The sequence below is a fragment of the Mobula hypostoma genome, chromosome 3 (genome assembly GCF_963921235.1).
Source record: "Mobula hypostoma chromosome 3, sMobHyp1.1, whole genome shotgun sequence".
Taxonomy (NCBI): domain Eukaryota; kingdom Metazoa; phylum Chordata; class Chondrichthyes; order Myliobatiformes; family Myliobatidae; genus Mobula; species Mobula hypostoma.
In genome coordinates this window covers 12,928,932-12,946,582 of record NC_086099.1, presented here as the reverse complement: position 1 = coordinate 12,946,582, position 17,651 = coordinate 12,928,932, and the positions used below count along the sequence as shown (strand labels likewise).

The window sequence follows — 17,651 nt, the reverse complement described above, 5'->3', positions numbered from 1 at the left end:
TACCTGTCCCTGTTGGACCAGCAATATAAAATTGGTGAACCCCCAGTGAAAAGACTTGCATGAAAGCCAAGTACTTACAGGTGTGTCTTGCTAGAGAATAATTGGAACCTCCGCTGGTCAATCCAAACCCCTCTGGAACTTGACTGGTGTTACGTGGCCTAGTTGGCAATTTTGGTGGTTCGATCTCAGCACCAAATTCTGCTCCAATTACACCCAGGAGGACAATGGCTGTGGCCTGTTTGCGCCTTTCCTCAAAGGAAGAGGATGATTTCTTCATGTGCGCAAGAAGACCAGGCAAAGAGCCTGAAATACAAGCCAAAAGAGATATATATTAATAAACCATGTGCCATTTATCCCAAAATGAAATCTACAAAATCTGTCTGACTCTCATGGACTTTACAGCTGAAGTTCTCAGTATTATTTATTTATTCTTTTATTTGCACTATTTGTCTTCTTTTGCACATTGGTTGTTTGTCAGTCCTTGTCCACATAAAATTCCGATAACCTTAGAGGTGCTGAGGATTTGAGTTAGTAAGTACAACGGCTGGAGGGAAAGTGCAATGCAGGGCAACGGTCCACTTTATTGCAGTAGGGAACCATGTGATAGTCTTATAATAGTATCTGTTGTTGAGCTAGGTGGACCATGCTTTCAGGTGTTTGTATCTTCTACCCAGTGTGAGAGGGGAGTGTCTAGGGTAGATGAGGTCTTTGGTTATTTTGACTGCTTTACTGAGGCAGTAAGAGATATAGACAAAGTCCACGAAGGGGAGGCTAGTTTCCATGATGTGCTGAGCTGTGTCCACAACTCTCTGCAATTTCTTGTGGTCATATGTTGCCATACCAAGCTATGATGCATCCAGGTAGAATGCGTTCTGTGGTACATCAATAAAAATTGGAAAGGATTGATGGGGATGTGCTAAAGTTCTTTAGGCTCCTGGGAAGCAGAGGTGTTGGGTAACTTTCTTGGCCATGGCGTCTATGTGGCTGCATCCTGAAAGGCTATTGGTGATGTTCACTCCCAGGAACTTGAAGCTCTCAACTTCAGCACTATTGATGTGTACAGGAGCATTGGGCACCACCCCACCATCCCACATCAGCAAGGGAGATGAGGCTGAGTACAGGGCTATGGAGGAAACATTGTCACATGGTGTGAGCAGAATAATCTGCAGCTTAATGTGAAAAAGACGAAGGAGCTGGTGGTAGACCTGAGGGGAGCTAAGGTACCGGTGACCCCTGTTTCCATCCAGGGGTCAGTGTGGACATGGTGGAGGATTACAAATACCTGGGGATACGAATTGACAATAAACTGGACTGGTCAAAGAACACTGAGGCTGTCTACAAGAAGGGTCAGAGCCGTCTCTATTTCCTGAGGAGACTGAGGTCCTTTAACATCTACCAGACGATGTTGAGGATGTTCTACGAGTCTGTGGTGGCCAGTGCTATCATGTTTGCTGTTGTGTGCTGGGGCAGCAAGTTGAGGGTAGCAGACACCAAGAGAATCAACAAATTCATTCGTAAGGCCAGTGATGTTGTGGGGATGGAACTGGACTCTCTCACGGTGGTGTCTGAAAAGAGGATGCTGTCTAAGTTGCATGCCATCTTGGTCAATGTCTCCCATCCACTACATAATGTACTGGGTGGGCACAGGAGTACATTCAGCCAGAGACTCATTCCACCGAGATGCAGCACAGAGCGTCATAGGAAGTCATTCCTGCCAGTGGCCATCAAACGTTACAACTCCTCCCTGAGCCAATCGGCTGGTCCTGGACTTACTTCATAATTTACTGACATAATTTACATATTACTATTTAACTATTTATGGTTCTATTATTATTTATTGCAACTGTAACGAAAACCAATTTCCCCCGGGATCAATAAAGTATGACTACTACTACTACTACTACCACTACCACCACCACTTCCTGTACTTCAGCTCTTCATTATTTGAGATACACTCACTGTGGTGGTATCATGTGTATCCTCTTCATTCCATGAAGATGGAATTAGAGCAGAATCTAGCCACACAGTCATTAGTGTACAAGGAGTAGAGGAGGTGGCCCAGAACATAACTTCATGGAGCACCAGTATTTAGAATGATTATAGTGGTGGTATTGCTGTCTATCCTTACTGACTGCACTCTATTTGTCAGGATATCAAAGGCTTAGAGAGCAGGATTTCTTTCTACCTGCTTACACTTTATTTGGTGGTCAGATCCTGTTCTCAAGAACCTCTAATTCCCTGCTGTCTAAATGTTCTAATCTGCTTCACAATGGTGAAGGGTTAAAAACGGCAACACCAAATACCTTGCCTAAGCATGAAAAGAGAAATGAGTGGAATCCTGAATATTAACCTGCTTGGAAACTACATGTCTCAATTGAATTTTTAATACAAATTTTGTAGAAATTCATCAATCTTCTTCTTCAGTTGTCCATCGAAATCCAATGACGACGTCCACTCCTTTAATGGTGAGATCTTTGATGACTATGCAGTCCTATCCTGGACCCACAAGCTCTAATGCAGGTGGGACATGTATTTGTGGTAATGGTGGCAACCATGGCTGCATTTCTCCTGGCTCTCTTCTGCTGTCTTCTGGTTGTTCTTTCCATCTCCAGAATACAAACCCCGTCCCTACACAGCTGTCGCCAAGTGGTACGGTCAGCAGCAACCTCCTCCAGGTCTTTGGGTCTGATCTTGCACTTCCTTAAAGCATTCTTCATCTGATCCTTATAGCACTTCTTCAGCCTTCCAGCTGAGCATCGACCATGATGTAGCTGGCCGTATAACACTCTGCAGAGTAGCCGACATGGGGGCATCCTTATCACATGCCCCAGCCACTGCAGCTGACGCTGGATGATCATGGCCTCAATACTCCTGCAGTTGGTCTTTACAAGTATTTCAGTGTGAGGCACCTGCTCACGCCGGGTAATTCCCAGGATACGCTGGAATCTTTGATATCAGGAGGTTCCACGCAACCACCAAACTCCATAGAGAGTGGGTCCTGGAGCTGCAGTATGCAGACGACTGTGCTCTTGTGGCCCATACTCCAGAGGATCTTCAGACTGTCCTTGCTGTGGTGGTGAGAGCGTACAGCAGGATGGGGCTGATTGTCAATACCACCAAGACAGAAGTGGTTTGCCAATGGAGTACCAGTATCCCACCCACTCTACCCGCCTTCACCTTTGGTGATGAAAAGCTGTCAGCAGTGCCATCTTTCAAATATCTGGGGAGCATTCTCTCTGAGGATAGCGGCATTGACAACGACATCCAGAGCCGCATTAAACAGGCATCAGATGCCTTTGGGAGACTTCGGCGTAGAGTCTTTCAGAACAGGAGCCTTCATTCCTCCACAAAGGTTGCCATTTACCAAGCGATCTGTGTCACCACCCTCCTTTATAGCTGTGAAGCCGTCACATCAAGTCCTTGGAGCGCTTCCACATAAGCTGCCTCCAGCGCATCCTGGGTTCATCAATACTTCATCGCACAAACACATGGTTTAGTTTTGGATCTCCCAAGTTTAATTCTTTGTGCATTACAGAATATATGAGTGTTCACAGAATAGATGGGGTGTTGGGGAAGATTGGAACTAGAGAGTTGAAGGATGACTACAAATACAGTGGATTCCAGTTAATTGGGACACATTGGGACCAGTACATTTTGGACCAATTAAGCAGCTGCCTCAATTAGCCATAGTTTCATGGATATAGGTGAAAAGGTATAAAAAAGACAGGCTACCATTTAACTAAGTAACAGATTACCTATTTGAATGAAATACAGAGCAAATGAAAACCCTACCAATACTACTATAGTATTATAAAACTGTGATTAGTTCCCAATAATTACCGACAGTGGAATTAATCCAGTATATGCTGTCATGTTCTTTTGATTGACTGTAAATGAACAAAGCCAGCACAGCCACCTAGTGCAGATAACGGACTGCCTTAATACAATGGTTTTGACTACTGCATTCTCCAAATGTTAATTTCCATGTAACATTCAAGATGATCGTCACTGCTTTCAAATTCTTCAAAGTTCCCAACTTACTGAAATAGTGAAATAGTTTAATTTTACTCCCGGCCGTTTCTGAATCTCCAGGCCTGAATGCTTGAAACCGCAGTGAGCTAAACAGTTCTAAATTACCCTTATTGCTTATCTCTCGCCAACTATCAGTGAATCACTGCTTTTTGAACACAAACACACGCAACTCACACAATTTAAAATCTGTTCACTCTAAGCAAGGTGTACTGTCTAGCAACCACGTAAGTGCACATGACTGACGCTAGTTAGAAACTGCTGAGCAACAGTCCTGTCTCAATTAGGTGGCATGGTGTCCTAAATGAATGGAGGGAATCCTGGCTGTTTTTCTCAATTATTTTTGTTCATTAAAAGTTATCCCAAAGAAGTGGCTGCCCCAATTAACCAAAATCTACTACATTCCCAATATCACAAGATGCTGGTGGGGAAAGACATGGGATAAAATATTGAAAAGAAAGACATTCACAATGCTGTTTCATTTTTCACCATTTTGCAAGGGTCTATTGCAAATATAAATTTGTGAAATCTCTGTGAAGGAATTATTTATTCTTGTAACGTTCACCTGCCAAGGCTGCTTAATCCTGCCAACATTCGTACTCCAAGCATACATTACTGCCTGTCTCAAGTTCACTTCAATACAGCCAACATTTACAAATTACGCCAAATATCTACTTCTTCAGTATTGATGAGTTTTTATCTGCAAGTTTTGACAGACTTTATAATCATAATACAATCTCTGTTAAAGTTAACAATAAATTGAGTTAGAACTATTAAAAGCATACTGCTAGTGATTAATCTGCTCCTTGTGTTTTATAAAGAATTTGAAATGGAAGCTTTAACACACCAACAAGACTATTTCCAAATGCTCATTTAGCTCATACGCTAATTGACCTAATAAATGGCCACTTTATTGTGACAAGGCAGCCCTAACAACAGCAAGGGCCAAACTGTTCCGGGCCATCAGAGAGGCAAAGCATGCACATGCCCAGTGAATCCACAGCCACTTCCAGGACAGCGGTGACACGTGGCGCATGTGGAAGGGCATTCAGGACATCACCAACTACAAGACAACACCACCTGCCTATGCTGGTAATGCCTCCCTCCCAGATGCGTTGAACAACTTCTACGCTCGTTTTGAGGCTGAAAATGACGTGGCAGCGAGGAAGACAACCCCTCCTCCAAACGACCAGGTTCTGTGTCTTACCATGGCCGATATGAGGAGAACCCTGTACAGGGTCAACCCACGGAAGACTGCTGGACCAGACAATATTCCTGGCAGAGTGCTTACAGGATGTGCAGACCAGCTAGCAGAGATTCTCACTGACATCTTCAACATCTCCCTGAGCAGCGACGTTGTTCCTACGTGCTTCAAGGCCACCACCATTGTCCCCGTGCTGAAGAAGTCTTCAGTGTCCTGCCTCAATGACTACCGTCCCGTCGCACTCACATCCACCATCATGAAATGTTTCGACAGACTTGTCATGAGGCACATCAAGTCCCTGCTGCCCCCCTCAATGAACCCCCTGCAGTTCACGCACTGTCCCAACCGTTCAACAGACAACGCCATTGCCATCACCCTCCACCTGGCCCTAACCCACCTGGACAAAAAAGACACGTATCTCCGAATGCTGTTCATAGACTTCAGTTCAGCATTCAACACAATCATTCCTCAGAAACTGATTGGAAAGCTGAGCCTACTGGGCCTGAACACCTCCCTCTGCAACTGGGTCCTAGACTTCCTGACTGGGAGACTTCAGTCAGTCCGGATTGTAAGCAGCATCTCCAACACCATCACACTGAGCACTGGGGCCCCCCAGGGCTGTGTGCTCAGTCCACTGCTGTTCACTCTGCTGACCCACGACTGTGCTGCAACACACAGCTCGAACCACATCATCAAGTTCGCCGATGACACAATTGTGGTGGGTCTCATCAGCAAGAATGATGAGTCAGCATACAGAGAGGAGGTGCAGCGGCTAACGGACTGGTGCAGAGCCAACAACCTGACTCTGAATTTGAACACAACAAAAGAGATGGTTGTTGACTTCAGGAGGACACGGAACAACCACTCTCCGCTGAACATTGTCGACTCCTCTGTAGAGATCGTTAAGAGCACCAAATTTCTTGGTGTTCACCTGGTGGAGAATCTCACCTGGTCCCTCAACACCAGCTTCACAGCAAAGAAAGGCCAGCAACATCTCTACTTGCTGAGAAAAGTCCATCTCCCAGCCCCCATCCTCACCACATTCTACAGAGGTTGTATTGAGAGCATCCTGAACAGCTGCTTCACTGCCTGGTTCGGAAATTGCACCATCTCGGATCGCAAGACCCTTCAGCGGATAGTGAGGTCAGTTGAGAAGATCAGCTGGGTCTCTCTTCCCACCATTACAGATAATTACACTATGCTCTGCATCCATAAAGCAAACAGCATCATGAAGAACCCCACACACCCCTCTTACAAACTCTTCTCCCTCCTGCCATCTGGCAAAAGGCACTGAAGCTTTCGGGCTCTCACGGCCAGACTATGTAACAGTTTCTTCCCCCAAGCCATCAGACTCCTCAATACCCAGAGCTTGGACTGACACCAACCTACTGCCCTCGACTGTGCCTATTGTCTTGTTTATTATTTATGGTAATGCCTGCACTGTGTTTGCACTTTATGCAGTCCTGGGTAGGTCTGTAATCTAGTGTTGTTTTTGTGTTGTTTTACGTAGTTCAGTGTAGTTTTTGTATTGTTTCCTGTAGCACCATGGTCCTGAAAAACATTGTTTCTTTTTTTTTTACTGTGTACTGTACCAGCAGCTATGGTCAAAATAACAATAAAAAGTGACTTGACTTGACTTGACTTGTACACCTGCTCCTTAATGCAAATATCTACTCAGCCAATCATGTGGCAGCAACTCAATACATAAATGTATGCATTCATGGTCAAGAGGTTCAGTTTTTCAGACCAAACATCAGAATGGGGAAGAAATGTGATCTAAGGACTTTTACTGTAGAATGATTGTTGGTGCCAGACAGGGTGGCTTAAGACTTACAACATCTACTGATCTCCATGGATTCATGCACAAGAGTCGCTACAGTTTACAGAGAATGGTGGGGAAAATATTTTTAAAAGCCAGTGAGCAGAAGTTCTGTGGGGAAAAATGCTTTGTTAATGAGAGTGGACAGACTGGTTCAAGCTGACAGAAAGAAGGCAGTAACTCAGATAACCACGTGCTTCAACAGTAGTGTGCAAAAAAGCATCTCTGAATGCAGATATCAATCTATACAGGAGGTACCTAATAAAGTAGCCACTGAGTGTGTATCTCAATAAAAAAAACCATAAGGCATAGGAGAATTAGGCTATTTGGCCCATTGAGTCTGTCTGCCATTTGAACACGACACATTTACAAGCCCTCTCAACCCCTTTCTCTTGCCTTCTCCCTGAGACATGCTTACTAATCAAGAACTACATAATCATCTTATTTTTTTTTGTCCCTCATGATGTTCTAATCTTTGTAAGGTCACCCATCAGCTCCCTTTGCTCAAAGAAAAGCCGTCCCAGTCTATTGGGTAATTCTTCATAACTCAAGCCCTGCATGCCCCCTAGATTCCATTCCATCCTCCTATAGTCAGAGCCTCAGAACTGCACACAATATTCCAAGTACAGTCTTATGAAAATCTTAATACAGCTGTAACATATCCCATCAATGCCTCATCCAATATAGCCAAGTGTGCCACATGGCTCTTCGCTACTTTGTCTGCCTTTGGCTAAGATATAGGTGCAGCATTAGGCCATTCAAGTTCAAGTATATTGCCACCTGTCTGAACATATAGACAACCAAAGGAAACAACATTCCTCCAGACCAAGGTACACCCACAAAACATATGGCAAAATATTATCATTAATAAGTTAAATATAATTTGGTTAATTAAGTTTGCTTTGCCATTTAATTATGGCTGATATATCTTGCCTCTCAATGCCATTCTCCCCAAATCTTTGATGCCCTAACTAATTTAGTACATATCAGCCTCCGCTTTAAATATACACATTGACTTGTTTCCACAGCTGTCTGTGGCACTGAATTCCACAGATTCACCACCCGCTGGCTAAAAAAATTCCTCTATAACCAAACTGATATAAATAATTCTGGATAGCCTAGAGGAGTTCCAATTATAAACTAGCATCACAAATATGATCTTGCTTGCATTAGTTTAAAAACATTATTCATATTAAGATTGTTAATTCCCATTCCAGAAGTCAGTATCAATGAAAATAATATCCTAATTCCGCATTAATTAAATCTGAATTTCACTGTGCTTGCTTGGTGAAATATAAATAGAGTGAAATTATGTAGACTAGAAGTATATTAACTTCTCTAAGATACTGAGTTTAATTGAATGTTGTAGGAAGCCAATTGTATTTTAAAGTGCAATATTATTGAGCATGATCCATTAAGTCAGCAGCTCACCCAAATGCATTTTTAGATGTCAGTCAGATAGCGTGTCATTACTTGCTCTTACTGCAATATGAAATAGTTCAGATTTCCTCATAGCAGGAACCACCAATGCTTAAAAACTCCAAGGTTCTTTAGGTATTTTTTCATGAATTTAGTGTCTAATTCTAACACAAGGCTTGTGTTATGTACGTTTTCCAAATTGAATTTGACACCAGAGGCCAGAAGATATTGAAAGGTCAAAGACACATAGAATTTGCCAATCCAGACTCTATTATCCAAAGATATTTGAAAAATGTAATAGACACATCATGGACTTAATTCATAATAATAAATTTAATACTTGCACTTGATAGAACTTATTATTTAAGGTTTCATTGATCAGTAAATAAACATTTAACTGCTCCAGCCTTTAAAAACATTGGCCATTGTACATATACACAAAGTATATTTGTGCAGTGTACTCTGTTCTGGTAACCAGATTATTGCACATTCAGCAATTATGAAGAAAAATGGTCTCAAGGAATTATTAAGGCCAGACATTTTAAAAGGAGATTATTTGGACTGTGTGGAACAAGATCTAATTCAGAGAGTAGTGTTAAATAGTTTAAAAAGTTAATAAGATTCACGATTGTTTATTGTCATTCTTCAGTACACAAGTAGAAGAAAATGATTGTTATTCCGTATCTGATGCAGTAGAAAATAACACAATAAGCATACAGAAGACAATGAGATACAAAAATAAAATCAATATAAAATATAAAATCAATCCTATACACAGAATACACGAGTGCTTTATATATATAGACTGATTTATGTACAGTACGGTGCAGAAGTCTTAGGCACATATATATAGCTAGGGTGTCTAAGACTTTTGCACAATACTGTAGTAATTTTATGCATTGCACAGTACTGCTGCCACAAAAAAAAACAAATTCATGACATAGGTGATTGATGATAATCCTGATTCCGTTATGGGTCTCTGTTATGGACTGAGAGTGGGAAGGGGCAGGGAGAACAGGATCATGGTTGGAAAAAGGGGAAAGGAGAGGGGTGGGAGCAGGAAACACCAGAAAGATGTACTGTAATGATCAATAAATCAATTTTTTGGAATCAAATGATGTTTCCAGGGGTCTCTGGGTGTGACTGCAAACACCCCCACCAACCCTCCCCTGGCACTCTTTCTCTGCCACCTGTCCCACACCACTCCTGTGGCACTCCAGCCTTGCCATTCCCAACATCCTTGCTCATGCCAGATTTACAAACTCTCTCTCTGCTCCATGTTGACAAATGCAAATGTCTGACACACCCAAGCTACATATATGTGCCAAAGACTTCTTGCATAGTGGAGTACAAAAAGTGAGTAATACTAGATGATGCGTACTGTATGTATTAATGGTGGCGGTGGGGAGGGGGAATTTCACATGGTAATATTCTTCTACAGTGAGAATTGTTTCATAGAAGGAAGCTGGGTGAACATAGGAGTTAGAAACTGTAAATCAAAATGCAGAGCAAATAAACATACTACTGTATCTCTGGAATTAACTATTTAAAATATTACCAAGTGAAGCTTAAGTTAATATTAAGAATTTCCTTATAAGATGGATGATAACCTTATTCACACATAATGTATAAGTATGTTCTGTGAAACAAAAAATATTACATGACCCATTTTTTTTTTGAAATATAGTCTTCCCTGTGACCTTGTTGTATAGACCTGCGGTGTTCAGCAACCCATTACTTCTTGTTAAAATGAATGTGGGCACTGCCAGTAGGGCCAAAAAAAAAATACAAGAACCTACGCTTACAGAATGACTGAGCGCAGCCCACCACACTCTGATTGTCCTGTCAGCTGACCTCTGCAAAAGCAATGGTTAGGTGATCCTGTGCTACTTAGCTGACAAATGAATGATCCCAGCTCCTCATATTTTGTACGGCTGCAGCCTTTAGCCCAGGTACTTGGACAGTGAGCCAGCATGACATCTCAGATCAAGATGAATTGGTGCAAACTCCAAGCCAAGATTGTTTTATAGCATTTAATTTAGTTTCTTCCCCTGCTTGGATGAGCACAGGCTGGTTATGGATTTCTATTCTAATGTACTGGAGCAGGCCTGAAAAGAGCCAATGCAGCCGATGCTCGAGTGGAGATGCAGGAATACCGATCAATAGGCAAGGCCCTGACCTCAGCGCTCTCAGCCCTGGCAATGGCCAGTATGTTCAGCAGGGGCACGGTAAAACCATGTGTATTCGTTCACATCATAAATGAATGGAGAAATAACTCCTTTGTATTTATTTAATGATTTCAGTTTTTTTAAAAAATATTTTTTACTTCAAGTTTGTAAACATGGTCAAGAGCTGTCATGCACAAAAAGTTAAATCTCAGATGATTCAAGATTATTTAGAGAAGAAATAGATTAATAGGTAATTAATAATAGACTTTATAATCTGTTGCATGACCTGTTAAACAAGTTGATGTGCATTGTATGTGTAAGATGCTAACTCTGCAAAAGAAATCAAGTACAACTTAGATGTTACTGTATTTTGGTAAATTATATTGTTTTTGTTTTCCTATACATGACTTCTAACAATTTGAGTTGCAACATTCAGACATGGGAAACTGAAACAAACATGACATCCATCAAAACAATAAATATCTCTGTCCCTGTATAATTTAATTCCAATAAGTAGGTTTGATTACATGAAGACTTAGAAAGTTTTATTCGGGAAGAAATCGAAAATATGAATTTACAATTTCTAGAGCCTGGAGTGAAAAGAGAATTTTATTAAAGATCTAATAAAAGGTAAAAAAAAATCTACTTCCTTGATGTTACCAGTTTATGACTGCGGGGGTAGCTTGAAAGAGAATCTAAATTTTATTACAGATTTTCATAGAATTCCTCGCTTGAATTCAAAATATATAAAGGATTCACTTATGAATTTTAACTATTGGTTATTGTATGATTTCTCTATGGGAGATGTATTCAAAATACAGTAACTCACACATAAAAATAAAGTGAGGTCCTGAAAAAATACTATTATTAGCTTTTAAGTTTTGTAGCAACCAAAACTAAGCAATCCTTCTATTTACAAAAGGTGTATCTGAAAATTAAACCAGAAAGTGCTGAAAGATTATTAATATGAAATATTAACTTGGTTTCTCTCTCTGCAGATTGTCTGACCGATTGAGGATTCCAACATGTTCTGTTTTTAATTATTTAGTAAAATAGTCAGCATCTATGGAGAGAAACACCAAATATCACATGTCATCCACAGATATTATCTGACTATCCTGCACTTGGATAACATAATACAAACATATGCAACTAAAATCTATTCGTTCTAAGTATGGTCTAGTATCTAAAAGCCACTTGAATGCACGCGACTGGCACTAATTAAAAAGTTTTCGGCAACAGTCTTCTATCCTAATTAAGCAGCATAGTGTCCCAAATAAACAATGGGAATCCGGGCTATTTTCTCATTAGTTTTTGTTCTTTAAGAGTTGTCCCAAATAAGTCGCTGTCACAATTAACCAATGGCCCAATTAACCGGAATCCACTCTACGAAATTATTGTAGTTTGTTGCAAAGATTAAAAATGAACATTGATCATTTTTGAATTTTCTAGAGCTTATATTTCATTCTATTTCCTTTTTTTGGTTAAACACATTTTTGTCAGTGAAAGACTACCTAATGCAGATGGAACTTTCATAAATTTAAATTGATGTAAGTACCGTCACCCACCATCTCAATTACTGTGAAATTCATGAAAATAAAAGGCAATACTGTCTGTAAAAGTAATGTTGAACTAATGTTGAACAGATTATTGTTATAACTATGATTTCTTTCTGTGAGCAATAATGCTCCATTTAATCATAGTACAGGTGACAGAAAGATCCATTTTTTTGACAAGACAGTTGATCACCCCATCACAGCAAGAAAATTAAAACATGAAATAACTATTTCAATGCTGAATTTCAGCACACATCAGAATCTGTTGTTTCTGAAACAGAGCTGTGCAAGTATTGGTTCATTTACATTTTAAAAAAAACCTCCAGAATTAGTCTCCATTAACGGTAAAGATTAAGTAGATCAATTAGAGTAGGTGGAATAATTTGGTGTCACAAAAAACAAATTTCTACAGATGTATTGTAGAGAGTATTCTAACTGGTTGCATCAGCACTTGATGTGGAGGCTCCAGTGCACAGGATTGGAAACAGCTGCAGAGGGTTGTAAACATCGTAGACACTAGCCTCCCCACCACTGAGAATATCTTCAAAAGGCGATGCCTCAAGAAGGCGGCATCCACAATAAGGAGCCTTAAATTCCAGGACATGCCCTCTTCTCATTACTACCATCAGGGAGGTACAGAAGCATCGCGGACACATACACTCAATTAAGAATTAGGTTCTTCTCCTCCACTATCAGATTTATGATGGTGGAGGGAGGAAGCTGTTTCTAAAACATGAATAAGTCCGTGTTGACAAGTCCACGAACCAATGAACACCACCTCACTATTTTGCTCTATTTTTGCATTACATATTTGTTTATATTTCTTATTGTGACTTATAGTGATTTATAATGTATTATACTGTATTGCAACCACAAAACAACAAATTTCATGATGTATGCCAGTGACGGTAAACTTGATTCTGATTCTGAGTAAGAGATTCAGCTACCAACCACATGTACTTTGCTAAAATTATAACCATATAATTAGAACAAGTCCAATTAAAATTTACAGAAAGGACTGGAAAAGTATGTAGATCAGTATGATATATAACATTTGGCATGGATACTGAAATCAAGATGATTGGTGTGCAAGAATAATTAAATCCTTAAATTACACTGAGGGATGAACTTGTTATACATTATTGACAATTAATAGAATATATTCTTGGGGCAATATTAGATATCAAGACCATAAGACCATAAGACAAAGGAGAAGTCGGCCATTCGGCCCATCGAGTCTGCTCCGCCATTTTATCATGAGCTGATCCATTCTCCCATTTAGTCCCAATCCCCCGCCTTTGATGCCCTAGCTACTCAGATACCTATCAATCTCTGCCTTAAATACACCCAATGACTTGGCCTCCACTGCTGCCCGTGGCAACAAATTCCATAGATTCACCACCCTCTGACTAAAAAAATCAAGGCTCAATGTCTACGAACTCATCCATTCAACCTATGATAGATGATTGGCAGCATTGCATGCATATACATATTTAACTAGTAACTGGACTGACCAATAAGCTCTTCATGTAATAGTTCTAGTAACTGTTGACTAATGAGCAAGGGCTTATTCTCACTATTGTCAGAAGTGCAATAATTACACATTTTATTGTTCTCATGGCATAAACATCAATTTATCCTTCCAGTAAATATTTTTTCCCTGCACCTTCCTTCTTCTTCTATCCCCCACTCTGGCCTCTTACCTCTTTTCACCAGCCTATCACCAACCCCTGGTGCCACTCTTTCTTCACTTTCTCCCACGGTCTCTTCTATCAGATTCTTTCTTCTCCAGCCCTTTATCTTTTCCAACCACCTGGCTTCACCGATCACTTTCCACCTAGATCTCCTTCTCCTGCCCTCACATTTTTATTCTGGCGTCATCCCCCTTCCTTTCCAGCCCTGAAGAAAGGTCTTGGCCAGACACATCGACTGTTTATTCATTTCCATAGATGCTGCCTGTTCTGCTGAGTTCCTCCAGTATTTTGTATCTGTTACTCCAGACTTCCATCATCTGCAGAGTTTCTTGTGTTCATGTAATAATTATTCAGAGAAGTTGACTGTTGCAGGAGAGCTGCTTGCCAATAATTTTAGAGCATAAATGGAGTTGCCTATTTGTTGGCAAGTGCTTCATGGGTAAAAAACACTGAGTTATTGTCTCTGTATCTCTCAATAAGTACCACTGGTATACTTAAGAAAGTTGAGCCAAATGTCAACAATGTTCACAGAAGATTCAGCTCTACTGTCCATTATGATCTGTTCTTCCCATTATTATTGAGAAATAAAACAATGTTTTCACTATTATTAAAAAGAGAAAAACACAAATCTAATTAGAAATATGAGGAATATGACGTATAATATGCATTAAATTTTTTTAGATTACATTTTAAGAACCATCTTACGAAGTCTATCCATTATAGCTCCACCACAAACTTGCATTTTCAAGACTACATTGTAGGTTTTTTGAGCAAGATTGTGAAAATAATACCAATCTATATTGCACCATTCCATTTTGGTGCCATAAGCTTGTACTCATTGTAATAAGATTCTGTCTGCCTAAAGTTATTTCACTCAACACTTACAGTTGCAAAAGAGAATTGAGCCTGGACCCAACTTTAGTCAAATTTTAAGAGGTAGCAGGTAGCATCAGATATAGCAATCAGTCCCTAGGTTAGGCTGTAATAAAAGATACAGCAGTTGTAGTATTTACATTGCTGCATGTCAATGCTTACTTACTAAATATCAGTCAGTTCACATAGTTATTGGAGGTATGAAAATGGATACTGAGTCAAGAGAGATGAAAAAAAACTTTTCACATTCTTTAACTGAAATTTAATCTAGGGCATTTGAGTTAGATCGATATTTCTGCAACTGGAAACAAAGACAGCAATTTGAACTTTGTTTGGTAGGTCACTATTATCTTAACAATCAGATCTTCCTTAATTTACATTGAACCACTATAAGCCAAATAGTAACTTCAGTCTGTATAGATATCAAATATGGTACAGAGAGTTGCATAACGTTTTCTCATTTTCCGCATGATTTCCAGCACATGCGTGTATGCTGGAAGACTGTAGACTGTAGCCCACAGACCAAAACATACTTTGGAAACTGGGTTGCTCAGTTCAAGTTTAAGTAAAGAGAATAATAGAGTACAGGCCTTTTAACACATGATGTTGTGCAAACTGGATAACCTTACTCTAAGATCAATCTAACCCTTCTCTCCTACATAGCCCTCCATTTTTCAATCATCCATGTGCCTATCTAAGAGTTTCTTAAATGTCCCTAATGTATCTATAGGATAGAGAAAACTAAAAGCCAAGGATTGTACACTTCATATTTATTTATTTATCTACTTTTATTTCAGCGATACACCATGGAAAAGGTCCTTCCAGCTTCTTGAATCACACTGCCCCAGCAACTTCTGACAACCCGATTAACCCTAATCCAGGGGCACCCAACTTTTTTTTAAGTCATGGACCAATAACATTAACCAAAAGGTCCATGGACCCCAGGTTGGCAACACTCCCCTAACTTAATCACGAACAATTTACAATGACCAGTTAACCTAACCAGTATGTCTTTGGGCTGTCGGAGGAAACCGGAGGACCCGGAGAAAACCCATGCATTCCATGGGGAGGACGTACAGAGGCTCCCTACAGAACTACGCTGGGACTGAACTCTGAACTCCAAAACGTACTGAGCTGTAACAGCCTCACACCAACTGCTACAGTATTGTGGAACCTTTACAGAGAGGGAAGCTAAAATACACATTTGGATTCACACAAGGATATACGAACACAATAAATATATATCCAGAATAGTCCATTTAGCCCCTCATACCTAAATTGTCATTGAATGTTCACGGCTGACCTATCTCAGCAACATTTCCCTTTATATCTACAAATGCATTGATCTCTGATGATTCAAATATATTCAGTGACTGTCATCTCCATTGCAGTCTTGGGTAAAACAAAATTACAAAGTTTTATGATGCTCTGCATGAAGAAATTTCTCATCCTGTCCTGAATGGCTGTTCATATTTTTCAGTCAATGTTTCCTGGTTCTAGATCAAGTCATAGAGAAGTTCAGTGCAGAAATAGACCCTTCGGCCCATCAATTCCATGCCAGAACCATTTAAACTGCCTATTCCCATCAGTCTGCAATGGACCATAGCCCTCCATATCCTTACTATCCTTGTACCTATCCAAACTTCTCTTAAACTTTGAAATCAAGCTCACATGCCTCTTATGCTGCACTTTTGCAGAGGAGCATCTTTCTATCTATCCTGTCAGTTGCTATAATCATTTCATGGTTCATTCTTCTTTACTGTACAGAACAAAGACATAAAGTGACTATAAATCTCTCCACTGGGCGATCACCACCAATCCTACAATTGTTTAAGATCAGACCTGTTTATAATATTCCAGATGCTGTCTCACCAAGTCACTGTATAAATGGAAAAGAATGCCTCTAATCATGTACTCAAATATCCCTGCAATAAACACTAACCGATCACGAGCTTTCTTTGCATCAGTGTATTAACTTACAGTGATTTAGCCACACGGATTCCCAAAACTCTTGAACGTCAACCCCTTTCACTCTCTAACCATTTAAAAAATACTCCCCATTTCTATTTTTTGTTCGTGAAAATGTCCCTGAATTTCCCACATGGTGCAAGCAGGGTCCTTCTGCCATTTATAGTATCTGCACATTGCTGGCAAGAACAACATTTATTGTCTGTATCTAATTTCACACTGTGGTGGCAAGCCAATTTTAGAGGACTATATCTGTGGGTCTGGAGTCACATATAACGGCTAGAGACAAGGTAAGGATGGCAGACTTCCTACCCTGAAGGACATCAGCCAGAAACGAAACCCCAGTTGGCCCTCAGGAGATGCTGAAATGCTAAATTAGGTAAATTCTGTACTTTCTGCTATAACGTTATACATTTATTGATAAAGTGGATTTATATAGTGATGCAGATTATTTTCTTACAAAAATAGCATTTTAATTAATAATTCAAGTTTTAGATGAATGCAACTTCCTTTCTAAGACAGAAATTCAAGCACATAAAACACACACTTTAGTTAAGTCAAAGAGTTATACCGCTGCACAGCTTGGGAACAGACTCTACAGCCCAACTCAGGCATGATAATCAAGTTGCTTAACTGAGCTAGTCCCATTACCCGCATCCCTCTGAACCTTTCCAACCCACATACATGTCCAAATATCTTCTAAATGTTGTAATTGTACCCATCTCTACCACTTCCTCTGGCAGTTCATTCCATACACCCACCACCTTCTCTGTGAAAAAGTTTAAATCTTTCACCTCTCACTTTACACCCATGCCTCTAGCTTTGGACTCTCCTACCCTGGGAGAAAGACTGAGGCTATTCGACTTATTTTTGTTCCTCATGATTTAATAAACCTCTTTATGATCACCCTTAGCACCTAAA

The 17,651-nt window shown here is 40.2% G+C and overlaps 1 protein-coding gene across 4 annotated transcripts in view; it reads right to left on the bottom strand.

The window, feature by feature from the left end:
* The window catches only part of LOC134343857 (WD repeat-containing protein 7), a 627,641-nt gene that overhangs the window by 245,221 nt on the left and 364,769 nt on the right, over nucleotides 1-17,651 (bottom strand). For all 4 annotated transcript variants that reach the window (XM_063042658.1, XM_063042659.1, XM_063042660.1 and 1 more), the window contains one exon: nucleotides 79-303. In XM_063042658.1, the coding sequence (XP_062898728.1) occupies nucleotides 79-303 (225 nt within the window). The remainder of the gene's footprint in view (nucleotides 1-78; nucleotides 304-17,651) is intronic.